Source organism: Onychostruthus taczanowskii, unplaced genomic scaffold (assembly GCF_017590055.1).
Source record: "Onychostruthus taczanowskii isolate IOZ18803 unplaced genomic scaffold, ASM1759005v1 scaffold207, whole genome shotgun sequence".
Classification (NCBI taxonomy): Eukaryota; Metazoa; Chordata; class Aves; order Passeriformes; family Passeridae; genus Onychostruthus; species Onychostruthus taczanowskii.
In genome coordinates this window covers 384,249-404,610 of record NW_024499318.1, presented here as the reverse complement: position 1 = coordinate 404,610, position 20,362 = coordinate 384,249, and the positions used below count along the sequence as shown (strand labels likewise).

The window sequence follows — 20,362 nt, the reverse complement described above, 5'->3', positions numbered from 1 at the left end:
GAGCTGTGACAAACACACCTGAAGGTCCCTGGAGCTGTGACAGACCCACCTGAGGGTCCCTGGAGCTGAGAAAGGGATCCCTGGAGCTGTGACAGACACACCTGAGGGTCCCTGGAGCTGGGAAAGGGACACCGGATGGTCCCTGGAGCTGTGCCAGACACACCTGAGTGTCTCTGGAGCTGTGACAAACACACCTGAAGGTCCCTGGAGGCAAGGAACACCCACCTGAGTGTCTCTGGAGCTGTGACAAACACACCTGAGGGTCCCTGGAGCTGTGACAGACATACCTGAGGGTTCCTGGAGGCAAGGAACACCCACCTGAGTGTCTCTGGAGCTGGGAAAGACACACCTGAGGGTCCCTGGAGGCAAGGAACACCCACCTGATTGTCTCTGGAGCTGTGCCAGACCCACCTGAGGGTCCCAGGAACCAAGGAACACCCACCTGAGAGTCCCTGGAGCTGTGCCAGAGCTGAGGGTCCCTGCATGGAGACCCCCACGGCGCTGCCCGCCATGGACGTGGACAAAGCCGTGGCCACGGCCTTCGTGGTGCTGCTGGGGCTCTTCCTGCTGGCCGTGACCGTGCGCTGCGCCCGCCTGGTGGTGGATCCCTACAGCGCCATCCCCACCTCCACCTGGGAGGAGGAACCCATCAACTGACCCCAAACCCCCCGCCCCGGGACCCCCAAACCCCGCAGGGTGCCCCAAGGAGCACCAGCAGGAGCCCCATTTCCCTCACTGATTCCCAATTTCCCCCATTTCTCCCCCACTTCCCCCATCACTCCCAATTTCCCATATTTCTCCCATTGTTCCCCCCCTGCTCCCCACTTTTCCCATTTCCCCCTATTTCCCTCCATTTACCCCATTCCCCCATTTCCCCCCTTGCTCCCCAATTTCCCCATTTCCCCCCATTGCTCCCAATTTCCCATATTTCTCCCATTGTTCCCCCACTGCTCCCCACTTTTCCCATTTCTCCCTATTTCCCTCCATTTACCCCATTCCCCCATTTTCCCCCATTACTCCCAAATTTCCCCCATTGCTCCCTATTTTCCCCATTTCTCCCATTGCTCCCCATTTTCCTCATTGCTCCCCAACCCCAAGGAGCACCAGCAGGAGCCCCATTTCCCTCACTGATTCCCAATTTCCCCCATTTCCCCCATTTCTCCCCCACTTCCCCCATCACTCCCAATTTCCCATATTTCTCCCATTGTTCCCCCACTGCTCCCCACTTTTCCCATTTCTCCCTATTTCCCTCCATTTACCCCATTCCCCCATTTCCCCCATTGCTCCCCAATTTCCCCATTTCCCCCCATTAATTCCCCATTTCCCCCATTATTGCCCAATTTCCCCCATTTCTCCCATTGCTCCCCAATTTCCCCCATTGCTCCCTATTTTCCCCATTCCCCAATTTCCCCATTTCCCCCCATTGCTCCCCAATTTCCCCCATTGCTCCCTTTTTCCCCCATTCCCCCCATTGCTCCCCAGTCCCCAATTTCCCCAATTTTTCCCTATTTTCCTCATTGCTCCCCAATTTCCCCATTTCCCCCCATTAATTCCCCATTTCCCCCATTATTGCCCAATTTCCCCCATTGCTCCCTTTTTCCCCCATTCCCCCCATTGCTCCCCAGTCCCCAATTTCCCCAATTTTTCCCTATTTTCCTCATTGCTCCCCAATTTCCCCATTCTCCCCATTAACTCCCCATTCCTCCCATTCCCTCCATTCTCCATTTTCCCCCATTTTCCCCATTGCCCCATATTTCTCCCATTGCTCCCTATTTTCCCCATTCTCCCCCTATTCCCCCCTTTTCCCCATTGCCCCCTATTTCCCCCATTACTCCCCCTTCCCCCATGTCCCCCCCCGGGTTTCAAACCCCTCCGAGGTGGCGGTTAAAGGATCGTTCTGGGGGGATCCGGTAACGGCTCCAACGGCCCCAAACAGTCCCCGAGGCTCCGGAGGCCCCTCAGGAACGAACCGGGGCCGCCTCAGGGACGAACCGCGGCTTTCCCGGTCTTTACATCCCTGATTTATAACTTAAACGGGGCCGGCCGTTGGCGGCAGCTCCCGGGCACTGCGGTCAATTCCCCGAATTGCCGATTCCCGTGGGATTTATCCCCCCGATTCCCAGAGGAATTCATTTATTCCCAAATTTCGGGGGTTTCTTTCCCGCCCCCCCCTCGCCACTCCGGACCGCCAGGGGGAGCCAGGCGCGGGCAGCGCGCAGGAAGTGACGTCACGCGGCGGGCGCGCCGGGCTCTGCTCCGGTTCTGCTCCGGTTCCCCGGGACCGGCGGTGGTGAGTGAGGAAGAGCGGCCGGGGCTGAGGGGAACTTTATCGCCTGTGAGGGTCTGTGAGAGTCTGTGAGAGAGCGGGGTGGACGGACAGGGCTGGGAGGGGATGAGGGGCACCCGGTGTGGGGTAATGAGGGGACCTGGGGGGGCTGTGAGGGAACCGGGGAGGGCTGTGAGGGGACCGGAGGGGCTGTGAGTGGATCGGGGAGGGTCTCTGAGGGGACATTGGGGCAGAGGAAGGTGGGAAAGGGTGAAAGAGCTCCCATGGTCTCCCTCTCCGACCTCTCCTTGCTCAGCTCACCTTCCTCCCCTGGCCTCAGGTGCGGCAGAGATGGATTCCCAGGACATCAAGGAGCTGCAGGAGGAGGTGATGGAGGAGCTGGGCATCTCCATGGAGGAGCTCCGGGAGATCATCGACAAAGAAGTGGAGAATTCCGAGTGGGTGAGGCAGCGGAAGCAGCAGCTGGAGGAGCTGGAGCAGTGCATGAGGCACAAGGAGGAGGAGGTGGCCCACGTTGACCAGCTCATTGATGACGCTGTGAGGTGGGTGGGCCTGGAACCAGCTGGAATTCCCAGCAGGGGGGCGTGGGGGGCTGCTCCCTTCCCTTGAGGGCAGACCCACGGCGTGGCTGCTTGATGAGGCACCCTCACAACTTTCCCCCCAAGGCTTTAAACCCTTCCTGTGGACGCTCCCCTCAGCTGGCTCAGCCCTCCCTCAGCAGTCAGGGGTAGCTCTCTGTGGAATTCAGGGGGCACTCCCTCCCCCAGGGCCATGGACAAGTGCGAGACGCTGGCCAAGGAGCTGTACTCCATGATGGGCCTGCAGTTCCGGGAGAGCAGCTCGGAGGACGAGGCGCCGGCGGCCATGGAAGTGATCGAGATCCCGGACGAGGAGGACGACGATGTCATGAGCGTGGACTCGGGCTGGAAAGGCAGTTCAGTGTCCCAGCAGGGCCAGGGCAGGGCTGGGGACAAGGCAGTGCCCTTAGCGCGTGGGGAGAATCTGCCAGACCCTGTTTGTGTCCCAAAAACGCAGTTGAGTTCAGTTTGTGTCCCAAAAATGCAGTTCAGTTCAGTTTGTGACCCAAAAGCACAGTTCAGTGTCCCAGCAGGGCCAGGGCAGGGCTGGGGACAAGGCAGTGCCCTTAGCTCGTGGGGAGCATCTGCCAGACCCTGTTTGTGTCCCAAAAACAATTCAGTACCCCCAGCAGGGCCAGGGGAGGGCTGGGGACAAGGCAGTGCCCTTAGCTCGTGGGGAGCATCTGCCAGACCCTGTTTGTGTCCCAAAAACGCAGTTGAGTTCAGTTTGTGTCCCAAAAACACAGTTCAGTTCAGTTTGTGACCCAAAAATGCAGTTCAGTGTCCCCAGGAGGGCCAGGGGAGGGCTGGGGACAAGGGAGTGCCCTTAGCTCGTGGGGAGAATCTGCCAGATCCTGTTTGTGTCCCAAAAATGCAGTTGAGTTCAGTTTGTGTCCCAAAAATGCAGTTGAGTTCAGTTTGTGTCCCAAAAATGCAGTTGAGTTCAGTTTGTGCCCCAAAAACACAGTTCAGTTCAGTTTGTGACCCAAAAATGCAGTTCAGTGTCCCCAGCAGGGCCATGGGAGGGCTGGGGACAAGGGAGTGCTCTTAGCTTGTGGGGAGAATCTGCCAGACCCTGTTTGTGTCCCAAAAATGCAGTTCAGTGTCCCCAGCAGAGCCAGGGGAGGGTTGGGGACAAAGGAATGCCCTTAGCTCATGGGGAGCATCTGCCAGATGCTGTCTGTGTCCCAGAATTCCTGGAATCCCAGGATTCCTGGAGTCCCCAGCTGGGATTTCACTCTTTTCCCACCTGCCTCACTGTTGTCCCCATGATCCCACATGAGGAGAGGTGGCTGAGGAAAAGCCTTGTCTGCTTGGCTTTCCTGGCAGGGATTTGGGATGGGCACTTTTCCCTGTTCCCTCTGCTCTCTGTGGTTTAATCAGGATGGATTTTTTTTCCACTAAAGGTTTTAAACCAGTTTTCTCTTCACTCTCAGGCAGCAGCAGTCCCAGAATCTCCAGGGATCAGAGTCTGGTGAGTGGGGAGGCCCTGCCTAGAGATGTTTCCTCATGTGGGGTTTTCCTGAGACACAACGTCGTATTAGGTGCAAAAAACCAAAAGTTTTTCTGTGTTTCCTTTCTCTTTCCTCCAGCTGAGGGAAGCAATGGCTGCCATGAGGAAATCTGCCCGGGATGTTGCGAAATTCATGGATGCTGTAAACAAGAAAACCAACTTGCAGGAAGCACAGAAAGGTGTGGGAGCTTCCAGGGGCTGTGTGCCCTTGCTTCCCAAAATGGAAAAACAATGATCTGCTTTCCCTGCTGGAAATCTCCATTCATATTTATTGATCCCAAGCTGCTACTCTAATTCAGGGTGTATTGGTTCTGAATTCCTGCTTTTTTTTCCCAAGCTGTTTCCATTCAGTAAAAAGGAGGCACTTGAGCTGCCTGAGAGGAAGAAAACCAGGAATTCTTCTTCCAGAACTGTGCTTCCAGCTGTGCTTTGGGTGATTTAGAACTGACTTTCTGCTGTTGTTCCTTGGTAGATGCACAGCCCCCTCAGGAACCTCCTGGCACTGCCCAGCCTGTCACTGTCCCTGCAGCCCCTAGCAATGATCTCAGCACTGATGGGGACCTCAAAGTGGGCATGAGGATTTTGGGGAAAAAAAGAACCAAGACGTGGCACAAGGGGACGTTGATTGCCATCCAGCCAGTTGGTATGTGGGCTTTCCTGGGATTTTGGGTGGGAAACCTGGCTGAAAAGGTGTCAGAGCATCTGATGTCACCTGGAAAGGATTGTAGGAGCAACACACCTCCACTGCTTCATCCTCCAAATTAAATCCTGAAGGGCTTTGAAATGAATTCTGAATTAATTCCGAATAAACGATCTCAGAGTGACCCAGAGCGACGGAATTCTGCTGTGAAATCACTTGCCTTTTGTTTATTTTCCCTTTTATTTATCTCCTGCTTGCTTTAAAACTTCTTTCCAGGTGCTGGCAAGAAATACAAAGTGAAATTTGATAACAAAGGAAAGAGTTTGCTCTCGGGCAACCACATTGCCTACGATTACCACCCGTCTGCTGAGAGGCACCACGTGGGCAGGAGGGTGGTGGCCAGGTACAAGGATGGCAATCAGATGTGGCTCTATGCTGGCATCGTGGCTGAGACCCCCAATGTCAAGAATAAAGACAGGTATTCCTTGTTCCCCATGGTCGTGCACCCCCATCTCTGTTTTTTTATTTTTGTTTTAGGTCAAAAAATGAAAGGGTTTGTTTGAATAATCTCTAGGTGCTGAATTGAGACCTCACCAGGAATGCTGTTCTGACTTCCTTCATCTTTCTTATCTTTCCACTCTTGCTCGTGGCCCTGAGTCAGGAATTAGATTTGTTAATTTATTTAAATTACCACCCAAATGTTGAGTCTGGGCTCCTTGAGGCATGAAACAGTGGGAGGAAGTAGGAGCCCTGGGAGGGAAGAGTGGCAGTGGTGGTGGCAAAGCTCTTCAGGAGGAGAAGGAGCAGGTTTGGAGCAGCTTTTTTGGGAATGAAAAAGGGCAAGGCTGCTGTGATCTATTAAAATAAAGGTTTGTGGTTTTCCTGAAGTGATTGATAAAGGATTTTATCTCCCTGGATCTGATGTAAATTGTGCTGGATTTTATCTGACCTGTGTTTAATAACTGAAAATTAGCTGAATTTGATACTCAAAGTGCAACTTCTCTCCTGGTTGTGATGCTGATCCCTCATCCTGCAGCTTTTGTACAGCTCCAGGGCTTGGAGTCCTTACTCAGAGGCACTCCATCTTCCCTGCAGAAACCAGCAGCAATTAAACATTTTCTCTTCCTTTATCTCCCTTTCCTGGGGCACAGAGGGGGTTTGGAGCAGAGGAAAAGCGCCTGGCTGGGAATTGTGCTGTTTGAGCAGCCGTGGGGAGCACAGGGAGCATTTGTAGCTCTTCATTCTATCCTCACCCAGCACTGGGCTGTCTCCAGGAGGAGCAGGAGAGGTTCTCCACTTGCATTCTGTGGTGTTCTCTTCAGCTCCCATTCCTGATTCCCCTTTGTTTTCCAGGTTCCTGATCTTCTTCGACGATGGCTACGCGTCGTACGTGAAGGAGTGGGAGCTGTACCCAGTCTGCAGGCCACGTGAGTGATCCCTGCCCCTCCTGGCCTGCTGAGCTTTTGGGAAGAGCCTGGGTCCAAAAACGGGTGTGTCCCTTGTGGTGCTGAGCCTGAAGACATCTGAAATCCTGGTTTATTGCCAGGGTGGGTTCAGGATGCCCCACCACCAACATTCCAGCCCTCGGGATCACCCCTTGGTTGACCTTAGTAAAAATGCACCTGAGATATCCTAAAAAAAAAAAAAAAAATTAAATGTTCTCTCTGTTTTATCCTATTTCTTTTCTCCCATGTGTCCCTTTCCAACCAGTGAAAAAAGCTTGGGAAGACATTGAGGATGTTTCCTGTCGGGATTTCATTGAGGAATACATCACTGCCTACCCCAACCGACCCATGGTGCTGCTGAAGAATGGGCAGCTGATCAAAACCGAGTGGGAAGGGACCTGGTGGAAATCCAGAGTGGAAGAAGTGGATGGAAGTCTGGTGAAAATCCTTTTCCTGGTAGGAATTTCCCTTTTCCCATTAGGATTGAATTTGAGGTTGGGGATTTGATCAGTTCTGTTTTCCTTGCTAATCGTGGAAATAATTGAGGTTGGAAGAACCTCTGGGATCTTGGAGTCTGAGGCCCTGAACCATGTGTCCAAGTGCCACAGCCACAGGGGTTTTGGGCAATTTTGGACAATTCCAGGGACAGTAACTCCACCACTGCCTGATCAGCCTGCCCAGGACATGAACACCCTTTCCAGGAAGAAATTTTCCCTAATACCTGATTAGAGATTTCAACATAAATAATTGCATTTGACAATTTATTGTCTTTTTGACGGCTGTTTGTCAATGCTCATCGTTGTCTCCTTGTGCTCTCTCTGTGTCTCACTCCAGGAAGCTCTTCCCATGGGAACTGCAGGTGTTTCCTTCTCGTTCCCACAAGAGGACAGACGTTGTGAGTGGATTTACCGAGGTTCCACACGCCTCGAGCCCATGTTCAGCATGAAAACTTCAGCTTCCACCCAGGAAAAGAAGCAGAGTGGGCAAACCAGGACTCGTCCCAACGTTGGTTGGTGGCATCTTTTGGTTTCATTTAGATCCTGGGATTGAACTGGAGGGTGCTTTGGGTTTGGTGGGTTTTTTAGCAGAGTTCATGGAGATTTCAGGTTTCAAGGTTTTGGGTTTTTTTCCTTTGTTCTGACAGGAGATTTCAGATTTCCAGTGAGTCTAAGGAGATTTAGATTTCCAGGGTTTTTGTCCTCTGGCATAGGAGATTCAGATTGCCAGTGGGATTTTTCTCCTGGAATAATGCCACAAAACCAAACTGCACTTGGGTGAAGTGACCAGATTTTTTGGGGGAGTTGCTGTGCTCTGATCTCAGTGATGTCCCACCATTAATCCTAAATCCCTCTGTTTTGCTTCCTTCCAGGAACAAGTCAGTGTTTTGGGGCCTGTATAACCAACTTGGGACAACATTAGGGATTTTTCCTGCTGACTCTCTGTCTTCTCACCTTCCCCACCAGGTGCTGTGAGGAGCAAGGGCCCCGTGGTGCAGTACACCCAGGATTTAGCAGGAGCTGGTCCCCAGTACAAGGCTCCACAGCCAGCTGCACGTCCTGCATCTCCTCAGCCTGCAGAGATGGAGTAAGTACCAGAGCCACCTCCAGCACCTTCCACCTCTTTGCTTCTCTCCAGCACTCAGCTCTCTCAGGCACCACCTTTTCTGTGCAGAGGAATCCTCAGGTGCAGGTGTCCTCCATGGCTTTAGCCGTGATTTTGGGGGAAAACTTTCACCTAAAGCTGCTGGATGAATAACTGGGGGCGGGAGCTGAGAGCCAACAACTCCCCGAGCCAAATATTCCTCCTCAGGGCTAAAGCTTCGCACTCACCTTTCCAAATGAGACCTTTGCTCTTTCTCTTCCCCAAACCTGAATTGCTCCCTCGTGTCACGATCCAGGCGCTGGCCCCCGGCTGCCTTGTGTCCCTCCACTTGGACTGACCTGCTCGCTGACCCCAGGGGCCCAAGGGGGACATTCCCGGAGCTGCAGGCTGAAGGAGGCCTGGAGGAAGGAGGAGCTCGGCTTGGTGATGAAGGGAGTGTGTTGGAGGACACCAGGGAACCTGGGAATGTGCTCGGGGACCTGTTAGGGGAGGGAGAGGCTCTCCCAGTTCGTTGTTGCCAGCGCTGCGGATTTCCCGTCCGGATTTTCGGCCGCCGGGCCCCCCCGTGCCAGCATGTCTTCTGCCCTGACTGTGCCCTGCTGGTGGGGCACGAGGGAGGCAGGACATGTCCCAGGTGTCAGCAGCCTGTGCAGGAGGTCAATCTTTACTCCCCACAGGCTTTCCAGGTGTAGCAGCAGCTCAGACCCCACCTGCCCCAGCTGAGGGGCTTGGGGGCTCCTCTCCAAGCAGCAGTGCAATATAACCTAATTTACCCCTGGAAACGCTCCCTCTGTGCTGGTCTCACCAGGATTTGGGAGTGGAAGCCACAAGAACATCACCTTTTCCATAATGCCAGAGAGATTCTGGATGCTGAGGGAGGTGCTGGAGTGCACAGCTGGGCCCCCACCCCTGCAGGTCCCCCATGTGCAGGGAAGAGCTGGGCTGGGACTGGGACCCCCCGGGACCATGGGCAGTGTCACAACACGAAGACAACCAAGCTGGACCTGCAGCCTCATGTGTCATCACTGAATCCTTTCCCATTCAGGCCTTGCAGTGCTTTACAAGGAAATTTTTTTCCCTTTTGGGCTTGTCTTTAGGATGTGGTTTTTGTGTAGCTGCTTCCCTGCCCTTAAATCCCAACTGTGAGGGAAGGAGGCAGCCAGGCCTGGCCGTGTCCATGCTGGTCCCAGGGATTCTGTGGGGTTCAAACACTTGGATTTCAGATTATTAAAACTAAGAACAGTCTCCTCACTCTGGTGTTTTGTTTCCTCTGAGGAAAGCCTGGGTTTCTCCCCCCTCTTTCAAGTTCTTCTCGGTGTTGTCACCACTTCTGGCTGGTTTAAGCCCATTTTTCCTCTTGCTCTTTTTGAGATGTGTTTGAACACTTTGCTTTCAGGCAGCTGTTGGCAGAAACCCTCATCCCTTCCTGCTCTCTTTGTCTCCTCCCCTTCTCCCCAGTAACTTCACAGTTTTTCCTCTTCAGCAGCTGGTTTGGTGTAGTTTTCTGTTTTATTGATGTAAATGGGTTGAAAACCTCCTGGAATGGTTTGGAAACCTGCAGTTGATTGAAAACCCCTGAAACCTGGTTTTTTTACAGCCCTTACTAGCTCTTTCATCAGGGATGTTATCACACTTCCTTGCACAATCTTGTCTTGTTCTTTAGTCCTTGCAAGAGAATCCTCTGGATTTGTTCCTCCTGCTCAAGCCTGGCTGAGCTTCTAGAAACTGTTTTCTGCTAGCCCAGGGGTTTCTTCATGGCCTGGTTTGTCCAGCTTCCTGGGATTAAGGCCTTGGGCATCCTTGTTATTTCAAAATCAGAAATCACTTGGAGCTGCAGCTGAGTTCTGAAATTCTGAGTGCTTGTGGGATTGCTGTAGCAGAAATGGGCTGATTTTCACACTTATCAGTTAAAAAGCCACTGCTGGGATTCCCGTGGGTTTCTGAATTCCACGGGGCAGTGTTACTTTGATTCCCAGTGTTATTTTGTTTTGCCACGTTCCAAATCAACTTCTTCCCTCCTGCAGGTGCTCCGACACCCAGCTGGCCCAGGGCAGAAAGCAGGTGGCCAAGAAAAGCACTTCCTTCCGTCCTGGCTCCGTGGGCTCCGGGCACTCGTCCCCGTCCTCCCCTGTCCTCGGGGACACCCCAGCAGCTGGGAGGGCCCTCCCAGCCCCGCAGCACCGGTGAGCAGAGCTCTGGGTGGGACACATCCCTGAGTCCTCCCATCTGGGGTGGTGGGACACGTGTGGGGCCTGTGCGTGCTGGTGGGTCGGGGATTCAGCAGCTCACGTCGTGGAGAGGTGGAGTCACTGAGGCTGGAAAAGCCTCTGGGTTCATGGAGTCCCCCCCCAGCACTGCCAAGCAGCTGTGATTTCCTGGAGGGCAGTCGATTTCCTTTGGGTTTTGGGGGTCAAGAGCACTGTCCCCAAGTGCCACATCCACTTGTGCTTTGAGCGCTTAGAGCGTTGGTGACTTCACCACCTCCCAGTGCCTGACCCCTCGTGTCCTGCTGGTCAGTGGCTGTTCTACCCCATGTCCTGTTGCCCACCTGGCCTCGTGTCCATTCTCTCTCCCTACCTATCCCTTAACCCCATCTCTCCCCTCCCAATGCCTGACCCCCAGATCCTTCCGGTCACACAGTGGCTGTTCTAAGCCAGGTTCGGTTGCCCACCTGGCCTCGTGTCCATTCTCTCTCCCTACCTATCCCTTAACCCCATCTCTCCCCTCCCAATGCCTGACCCCCAGATCCTTCTGGTCACACAGTGGCTGTTCTAAGCCAGGTTCGGTTGCCCACCTGGCCTCGTGTCCATTCTCTCTCCCTACCCCTCCCTTAACCCCATCTCTCCCCTCCCAATGCCTGACCCCCCAGGTCCTGCTGGTCAGTGGCTGTTCTAACCTATGTCCTGTTGCCCACCTGGCCTCGGGTCCATTCTCTCTCCCTACCCCTCCCTTAACCCCATCTCTCCCCTCCCAATGCCTGACCCCCCAGGTCCTGCTGGTCAGTGGCTGTTCTAACCTATGTCCTGTTGCCCACCTGGCCTCGGGTCCATTCTCTCTCCCTACCCCTCCCTTAACCCCATCTCTCCCCTCCCAATGCCTGACCCCCCAGGTCCTGCTGGTCAGTGGCTGTTCTAACCTATGTCCTGTTGCCCACCTGGCCTCGGGTCCATTCTCTCTCCCTACCCCTCCCTTAACCCCATCTCTCCCCTCCCAATGCCTGACCCCCCAGGTCCTGCTGGTCAGTGGCTGTTCTAACCTATGTCCTGTTGCCCACCTGGCCTCGGGTCCATTCTCTCTCCCTACCCATCCCTTAACCCCATCTCTCCCCTCACAGTGCCTGACCCCCCAGATCTTGCTGGTCACACAGTGGCTGTTCTAAGCCAGGTTCTGTTGCCCACCTGGCCTCGTGTCCATTCTCTCTCCCTACCCATCCCTTAACCCCATCTCTCCCCGCAGCGTCCCCAGCAGCGTCCCCAGCGGCGTCCCCTCCCAGCCCTTCCACGGGATGATGGACCGCGTTCCCAACGAGCCTTCCTACCGCGCCCCTCTGGAGAAAACCTTCTACTTCCCCCACGTGTGCAACTACGACTGCCTGGCGCGGGTGCGGCCGGTGCGCAGCGACCAGTACCGCAGCCGCAACCCGCTGCTCATCCCGCTGCTCTACGACTTCCGCCGCATGACGGCGCGGCGCCGCGTCAACCGCAAGATGGGCTTCCACGTGCTCTACAAGACGCCCTGCGGGCTCTGCCTGCGCTCCATGCACGAGATCGAGCGCTACCTCTTCGAGACGGACTGCGACTTCTTGTTCCTGGAGATGTTCTGCCTGGATCCCTACGTGCTGGTGGATCGCAAGTTCCAGCCTTACAAGCCCTACTACTACATTGCGGACATCACCAAGGGCAAGGAGGACGTGCCCCTGTCGTGCGTCAACGAGATCGACAGCACGCCGCCGCCGCAGGTGGCTTACAGCAAGGAGAGGATCCCCGGGAAAGGGGTGTACATCAACACCAGCTGGGAGTTCCTCGTGGGATGTGACTGCAAGGATGGCTGCAGGGACAAGTAGGTGACTGCTGCTGGGTGAGGGGACAGCACTGGGGCCGTGTGAGGTGCCCAGGGAATGCCCCCAAGGTGGGTTTGGTCTGGGATTTGAACCCGTGCGGGTTAGTTCGTTGCAGGTTTTGTGGTTTGGGTTGGGAGGGACGTTAAAAATCATCCAGTTCCAACTCCTGACGTGGGCAGGGACACCTTCTGCTATCCCAGGTTTTTCCAAGTCCCGTCCAACCTGGCCTTGGGCACTTCCAGGGATGAGAAACCCACAGCTTCTCTTGGAATGGAGTGGAATCAAACCACTTCTCTTGCTTTGATTCCAAGTCAAACCCTTTGTGCCCATCTCTGCCTAAAGTTGTGATTTATTTTCCTGTCTCCAGATTGATCTTTTCCTGTGTCTCCCTGCAGATCCAGGTGTGCCTGTCACCAGCTGACCATCCAGGCCAGTGGCTGCACCCCTGGGGGGCAAATCAACCCCAACTCAGGCTACCAGCACAAGCGGCTGGAGGAGTGTCTTCCAACAGGGTGAGCAGATCCCTCACAAGCACCAGCCCCAGATCCACTGAGAGGGAGTTGCTCCTGGCTATCCCAGTGCCTCTGGTCTTGGTTCTTCCAACTGTGGAATGGTTTGGGTTGGAAGGGACCTTGAGGATCATCCAGAACATGGATTCCTCCAAGCCTGGTCCTCTGGGATTTCTGTGCATAACCCCAGCACTGCCAACAGCCACGGACTTTGGGGTGTTTCTTCATCCTGGAAATTCTCCTTCTCCTTTCTTCCAGTGTTTATGAGTGCAACAAGAGGTGCAAGTGCAACGTGAACATGTGCACCAACCGCCTGGTGCAGCACGGCCTCCAGGTGCGGCTGCAGCTCTTCAAGACCCAGAACAAAGGTTGGGGCATTCGCTGCCTCGACGACATCGCCAAGGGCTCCTTCGTCTGCATCTATGCAGGTGGGAGCTCACCTGGCACGTGGAAAACTCTGCTGTGGAAAGAGGGGTAGCCAGAGATGGGAATGGAGCTGGGGAAGGGGTTGGAGCACAGGGAGAAGGGTCTGGAGAGCTCCTGAGGAAGCTGGGTGGGTTCATCGTGGAGAAGAGGAGGCTCAGGTGGGATCTTTTGGCCCTCTCCAACGCCCTGGGGAGGTTTAAGTTGGACGTTCAGGAAAATTTCTTCCTGGGAAGGGTGGTCAGGTTGCCCAGGGAGGTGGTAGAGTCACTGTCACTGAAACTGCTCAAAAGCACGTGGAGGTGGCACTTGGGGACGTGGCTCAGTGCTGGGGGGAACAGTGGGACTCAGAAGCTCTTCCAACCTCCATGATTCCCTGATTCCAAAGTGCAGCAGAAGGGGGTGTGAAGCTCCTGCCACGCCCGTTTTGGGGATTGGAGGGTGAAAGCTGAGCTGATGAACTTGCCCAACACTGCAGAACCCTTGTGGTGGCAGTGCCAGTGTCACAAGATGTCCCCTGGGCTGTCCTTGAGGTGACCCAGCCCCAGCCCTGCTTCCTGTGCTCAGCAAACCGGCCGGGCCCGGCACAGCCCACGAGATGCAGAAGTTGTGTTGGCTCTGGAACAGAGCCACCCACAGCCAGAGCTGCTGCCTCTCTGCTCTCCCAGCCCTTCCAAGGCTCTGCTTGAGCTGCTCTGTAGTGATTTCCGGGCTGAAAAATCTTGATTTTAGCTCAACCACAAGCTTCAGGGTTTTGTTACATCAACAGACGGGGTTGTGTTGTCATTTCCCAGAATGTAAGTGGTGTCATCCCTGTTTTCTCCTCAGTGAGCTTTGGAGAGGACAAAAGAGAAAACTCACCCTTCATTTTCTACCCCCCAGGGAAAATCCTGACGGATGACTTCGCCGACAAAGAGGGGCTGGAGATGGGTGACGAGTACTTTGCCAACCTGGACCACATCGAGAGCGTGGAGAACTTCAAGGAGGGCTACGAGAGCGACGCCAAGTGCTCCTCGGACAACAGCGGCGTGGACCTCAAGGACGACGACGACGACGAGGAGAACACGGGCACGGAGGAGCTGGAGGAGTCCAACGAGGACAGCTCCGACGACAACTTCTGCAAGGACGAGAGCTTCGGCGCCAGCTCGGTGCCGCGCAGCTACGCCACGCGCCGGCAGACGCGCGGCCAGCGCGACCACGGCCCCTCGGAGGCGGCCTCCAAGGACTCGGGGCTCACGCGGCCCCTCGGCCACGAGGAGCCCGCCACGGCTCCCCCCTGCAAGCTGCCCGCGGCTGAGGAGATCTCCAAGAGCAAGGTGGCCTCGTGGTTGAGCTCTAACAACGTGGCGGAGAGCTTCCAGGACGGTGACGGCGCCTCGTCGTTCAGGGTGGGAGAAGGGGGAGAAGGCAAGGCTGTGAAGATGGAGATCTCTGTGGAGAGGGAGAAGGGCTGTGCTTCCACGCCAGGAGGTCTGAATGGAGAGGCAAAGGTGGCCAAGAAGGAGGTGAGGGAATGGGAGAGTTAAAGGCAGGGAGGTGCTCCTGCTCCAGGGGCTCTTCTACCCATGCAGCACATCCAGGGGGACTGTGGGGCTCTTGGATGTCCCTGTGCTCAGCTCCCCTGGCTTCTCTGGCTTTGCCCCTCCCAGGGAGGGAGTTCGTGGCACAAGAGGCTGCATAAGTCACTTGATGAGAGCAGAGCTGAACATCCTTCTGCCTGGGGACCTGAGGGACACAGCTGGGGACAGCAGGGACATGGAGGTGGTCCCTGTCCACTCCCTGCTCCAGGGAGGGCACTTGGAGTCCTCCAGGGAGGGGCATCTCCATGCTGGGTGTCACGTTGAGTGTGGGGACAGGCAGCATCTCCCTCCTGGGCTGGCATTTTGGGGAACAATTCCATAGAAAGGCAGGAGAGTGCTCAAGAAGGGAGAGATTCCAATCATCTGTCCTTCTCCCCTCCGCAGGAACCTGAAGAATCAACCAAAATTCCTGGGTAAGATTCCTTAAATCGTTTTTTCCACCTGGCCTGTGGACAGTTTCCCTGGAGATGCAGGTGTGAGCTGCTCTTGTCCCTGCAGGCTGAGCAGCCTGGGAAGGAGGTATGGCTACAACCCCTGCCCTCCCAGGCTGGAGGGGATCCGCAGGCCGCTGAGCGGGACCGTGCTGCTGCAGAGCCGCCGGCGATCCCTGGCCCCACCGCCCACCTCAGAGGTGAGTGAGACCCCCAGGCTGGAGGGGCCACCCCCAAGCCCCTTCTTCAGCCTTCTTTTGGGTTGTTTTCTGCCTTTGGTTCCCAGCTGAGCTGTGATTTCCTGGAGGGCAGTCGATTGCCTTTGGATTTTGGGGGGGGGGGTCTTTTGTGGATCTGGACAATCGAATAAAGAGGAGAGTGTGGGATTTGGCACCTTGGTTTGCACACCTGGGACTCACTGTTTGCCAGAGCCATCTGCAGGAAGGCATCCTGGTGAGCTATCCTTGTTTTTTGGGGACTTCTCCCTTCCTTTGGAGCACCTAACGCTGCAGGATCTCAAGCAGAACTCAGCAGCCCCCCAAAATCCCCCCGGTGTTCCAAACACTGACCTGTGGGATGTGGTGCCCAGAGGGGGGGGATCTCTTTCTAAAGGGTAGGAGCAGAGGGGGTGGGCTGGAGGAGAGCACCATATTCCTGGGAAAAGGGAGGCTGGGATGCACTCCAGGAGCTGTTCCTGTCCCCAGAATGTGCTGATGGTGTCGAGCAGCACCGACAGCGACGAGGAGCACAGGGCAGGGCAGGCCCCGGGCACAGCCAACGACAGCGACGACATCCAGACCATTTCCTCAGGATCTGAGGAAGAGGAGGACAAGAAAAATCCATCATCTGGGTCAGGTGAGGTGGGAGACCAGGGCTGAGGGTGAGAAGTTTTGGTTGGAAAGCACCAGGAAGAGCTTGGAACCTTCCCCATGCGTTTGGCAAGACAAAACTCCAAAACCTGCTCCTCAAAAGCAGATATTTTTGGGTGTTTTAAGAAAAAGCAACAGTGAGGCTTGTGGTGGGTCTGCAGGCTGGGCTGGGTTGATTCTAGGATCCACCCCAGAGCAGGGCTGGGTTGATTCTTGGAGCCATCCTGCAGCAGGGCTGGGCTGATCCGGGATCCATCCTGGAGCAGGGCTGGGCTGATCTGGGATCCACCCCGGAGCAGGGCTGGGTTGATTCTTGGAGCCATCCTGGAGCAGGGCTGGGTTGATCCAGGATCCATCCCGGAGCAGGGCTGGGCAGGGCTGGGCTGATCCAGGATCCACCCCGGAGCAGGGCTGGGTTGATCCAGGATCCATCCTGGAGCAGGGCTGGGCAGGGCTGGGTTGATCCAGGATCCACCCCGAATCAGGGCTGGGTGGATTCCAGGATCCATCCTGGAGCAGGGCTGGGCAGGGCTGGGTTGATCCAGGATCCACCCCGAATCAGGGCTGGGTGGATTCCAGGATCCATCCTGGAGCAGGGCTGGGCAGGGCTGGGTTGATCCAGGATCCACCCCGAATCAGGGCTGGGTGGATTCCAGGATCCATCCTGGAGCAGGGCTGGGCAGGGCTGGGTTGATCCAGGATCCACCCCGAATCAGGGCTGGGTGGATTCCAGGATCCATCCTGGAGCAGGGCTGGGCAGGGCTGGGTTGATCCAGGATCCACCCCGAATCAGGGCTGGGTGGATTCCAGGATCCATCCTGGAGCAGGGCTGGGCAGGGCTGGGTTGATCCAGGATCCACCCCGAATCAGGGCTGGGTGGATTCCAGGATCCATCCTGGAGCAGGGCTGGGCAGGGCTGGGTTGATCCAGGATCCACCCCGAATCAGGGCTGGGTGGATTCCAGGATCCATCCTGGAGCAGGGCTGGGCAGGGCTGGGTTGATCCAGGATCCACCCCGAATCAGGGCTGGGTGGATTCCAGGATCCATCCTGGAGCAGGGCTGGGCAGGGCTGGGTTGATCCAGGATCCACCCCGAATCAGGGCTGGGTGGATTCCAGGATCCATCCTGGAGCAGGGCTGGGCAGGGCTGGGTTGATCCAGGATCCACCCCGAATCAGGGCTGGGTGGATTCCAGGATCCATCCTGGAGCAGGGCTGGGCAGGGCTGGGTTGATCCAGGATCCACCCCGAATCAGGGCTGGGTGGATTCCAGGATCCATCCTGGAGCAGGGCTGGGCAGGGCTGGGTTGATCCAGGATCCACCCCGAATCAGGGCTGGGTGGATTCCAGGATCCATCCCGAATCAGGGCTGGGCTGATCCGGGTTCCCCCCCGGATCAGGGCTGGGTGGATCCGGGTTCTCCCCCGGATCAGGGCTGGGTTGATCCCGGTTCCATCCCGGATCAGGGCTGGGTTGATCCCGGTTCCCCCCCGGATCAGGGCTGGGTTGATCCAGGATCCACCCCGGAGCAGGGCTGGGTTGATCCTGGTTCCCCCCCGGATCAGGGCTGGGTTGATCCAGGATCCATCCCGAATCAGGGCTGGGTTGATCCAGGATCCATCCCGGATCAGGGCTGGGTTGATCCCGGTTCCCCCCCGGATCAGGGCTGGGCTGATCCGGGTTCCCCCCCGGAGCGGTGTTTGGGCTCGGACGCGTTTGTCACCCCTGGCTGGAGCAGCGGGTGCCTCCCAGCCCTGCTGGACGATCCCATCTCGCAGCAGGTCCCGTCAAGAGACAGGTGGCTGTGAAATCCACCCGAGGCTTCGCCCTGAAATCCACGCACGGCATCGCCATCAAATCCACGCCGCTGGCGGCGGCCGACAAGGGCGAGAGCGCGGGGCCCGTGCGCCGCAGCACGCGGCAGTTCTACGACGGCGAGGAGAACTGCTACATCATCGACGCCAAGCTCGAGGGCAACCTGGGCCGCTACCTCAACGTGAGTGCCACGTTTGAGTTCAGTGCTGTTCCACCCCTGGGGAATGCAGGCTTTGGTGCAAGCAATGCTGCCCTGAGGGGTGGCGTGGTTGTCATCGCGTTGGGCCAAGTTTTATTCCCGGGTTGAATCTCCCTGTTAAGCTGAGCGCTCTCTTGGCCACTTTTCTCCCCAGGCTCTCTCTTTCCCTCTCCCTTCTCCCTCAGAAACCGTGCTGCTCATGGGGTTGGAACCCCCAATAAACCCTCATCTAATTAGCACCCCTCTAATTAGTGGGGTCTCCTTGCCTGCCTGCTGCTACCAGTGCAGTTTAGGGGGCCCCCAGGGAGTCCCCTCAAACGAACTGCAAACTGCTCAGTGGGGCTCTTCCTCCCCAGTCCTGCTGTGACTTCCACCAGTTTTGGACCTTCCAAAGGGCAGAGTGAGGCACGGAGCAGCCAATTTCCCCTCTTGTTTTACTCCCACATCTTTGAGTCGTGGTGAATCCCTGCCGTGTGCCTCTCTGCTCCCCCGGTGAATCCTCACAGGAATGATTCCTCAGGGAATTTCATCCCTTTCTCCCTGGCTGCCTCAGCCTCATCCTGGAGCGGAGGGAGAAGCGGGGAAAGAGCAGGTTTGGGAGGATGATGCACCTTCCTGAGTGAAAAAACAGCTGCTCCAGCCTGGTGGGAGCAGGAACGGCCCTGGCAGTCCTTGCAGAGCCCGTTACCTTTGAGTGTGGATCTTATGACTCAGCCCGGGCGTGCAGCCTGTTCCAGCAGGATTCCACTGGATGTGGCAGGCAAACCAGGAATGCTGCTTGTTTATAAAGCTCTGTTCAGTGCTGGCAGCTCGGCCTCCCTGCCCAGGCAGCAGCTCAGGCTCTTCTCTGTTGCCATTACAGCACAGCTGCACCCCAAACCTCTTCGTGCAGAACGTCTTCGTGGACACCCACGACCTTCGCTTCCCCTGGGTCGCCTTCTTTGCCAGCAAGTGAGTCCTGGAGTGCTGGGAGGGGCTGGAATTCCTGGGTTTTGGTGGGAGCGTGGCCAGGGCTGGGTGTTCCCTGCTCCTGGAAACCCCATTCCCTGTTTCCCATCATTGCTGTGCAGAGAAAACCTCGGTGGTAGGTGAGATCCTCTCTTGTGCTGGAGATTCTGGTGTGATTTCCACCAGTTTTAGACCTTCCCAAAGGGCAGAGTGAGGCACGGAGCAGCCAATTTCCCCTCTGGTTTCACTCCCCAGTCTTTGAGTCGTGGTGAACCCCTGCCGTGTGCCTCTCTGCTCCTCCAGTGAATCCTCACAGGATTCCTCAGGCAGCTTTATCCCTTTCACACGGAAGCGTGCCTTCCTTCTCTCATCCAGTTTCTCCTCTTTTCTGGAGCAGTCTCCTCACCCACCCTGTGTGGTTTTTGTCCTTCCCAGGCGGATCAGAGCTGGCACAGAGCTGACCTGGGATTACAACTACGAGGTTGGCAGCGTGGAGGGCAAGGAGCTGCTGTGCTGCTGCGGGGCCATCGACTGCCGGGGCCGGCTGCTCTGAGCCCCCCCTGCCCCTCTCCAGAGGCCTGGTGCTCACTTTCCCTCAGTGAGGGTGAAGTTTCTTCTGCAGAAGTTCTCAGTTCTCCCGTTCAGCTGGAAAATCACAGATGGACACAGAGCAGGAAGGGGCTTGGGCTGTGCTGGGGGGTGATTCCCAGCCCGCCTGGGCTTCTCCCACATTCCAGAGGCTCCAGTTATCCCACAAGACAGCAGGCTCTCTCAAGGAATGAGCTTTTCCTGCTCTCTTCCATCTTTCCACCAAATTTAAGGCACAAACCTCCTTTTTCCAGCAGCAAGCGCTTCCCCACTGTTCCTGGGAAGTGTTTCCCAGTTGGGACTGAGGCCTTGGAAGTGGGAGGGAGGGTGGTGGAAAGAATCCCTGGAAGACTGGACCAATCAGGATTTATAGAATTCAGGCAAAAAAAAAGACAACAAGTAGTTATCTGTCTTCATCTGTGAGCTGTAGAGAGTCTTTGAGTTGCTAAAAAGCAATAAAAGTGTGTTTTTCTATTAAAAACAACCCACCCTGATCTCGAGACACAGCAAAGAGCCCTGAAAAAGCAGAGTTGAACTGCTGCCATCACCTTTGTTTCCGTGGAGTTTGCAGGAAAAATGCCAGGCGTGGATGGGCCCAGGCAAAGCAATAAGGAGCTCCCACATTTTCACCTTTCCTTCACCTTTCCTCACAACAAACACTCCTTAAAGCCTTCCACTGGGGAAAGTTACAGAGGAAGGGGTTGGGATTTTGTTGAGGAAGCAGATGTGGTGCCTGCCCCCATCTGCAGCCCTCCCAAAATGTGAGAGAGCCCCGAGCTGGGGACAGCCCCAGACTGGCTTCGGGTCCCCGGGCAGGGCAGGGAGGGAGAGGCCCCAGTCCCAGGAGTGGGGCTTGGGTTTCCTTTTTGTTTGGGA

General features: G+C 56.1%; 2 protein-coding genes across 7 annotated transcripts; both read left to right on the top strand.

The window, feature by feature from the left end:
* Positions 1 to 483: 483 nt before the first annotated feature.
* On the top strand, positions 484 to 657 carry CTXND2 (cortexin domain containing 2). The gene has a single exon (XM_041403997.1). The coding sequence runs from the start codon at positions 484 to 486 to the stop codon at positions 655 to 657; it is 174 nt and encodes a 57-aa protein (XP_041259931.1).
* A 1,548-nt stretch (positions 658 to 2,205) lies between these two features.
* Positions 2,206 to 19,967, top strand: SETDB1 (SET domain bifurcated histone lysine methyltransferase 1). Of its 6 annotated transcripts, none has more exons than XM_041403926.1 (22): positions 2,206 to 2,290; positions 2,607 to 2,829; positions 3,055 to 3,218; positions 4,302 to 4,339; positions 4,458 to 4,557; positions 4,851 to 5,021; positions 5,295 to 5,496; positions 6,372 to 6,445; positions 6,729 to 6,919; positions 7,298 to 7,472; positions 7,927 to 8,047; positions 10,090 to 10,248; positions 11,522 to 12,124; positions 12,521 to 12,637; positions 12,893 to 13,062; positions 13,940 to 14,562; positions 15,022 to 15,050; positions 15,136 to 15,268; positions 15,773 to 15,923; positions 17,715 to 17,932; positions 18,813 to 18,901; positions 19,334 to 19,967. In XM_041403926.1, exons 2-22 carry the CDS (start codon positions 2,618 to 2,620, stop codon positions 19,449 to 19,451), a joined length of 3,858 nt encoding a protein of 1,285 aa, XP_041259860.1. In that variant the 5' UTR covers positions 2,206 to 2,290; positions 2,607 to 2,617; the 3' UTR covers positions 19,452 to 19,967. The 6 variants fall into 6 exon arrangements, with proteins under 6 accessions (XP_041259860.1, XP_041259862.1, XP_041259861.1 ...); XM_041403928.1 differs by having other exon boundaries at positions 3,055 to 3,221; positions 11,534 to 12,124; positions 17,718 to 17,932; XM_041403927.1 differs by having other exon boundaries at positions 3,055 to 3,221; positions 11,534 to 12,124.
* The last annotated feature ends 395 nt before the right edge of the window (positions 19,968 to 20,362 follow it).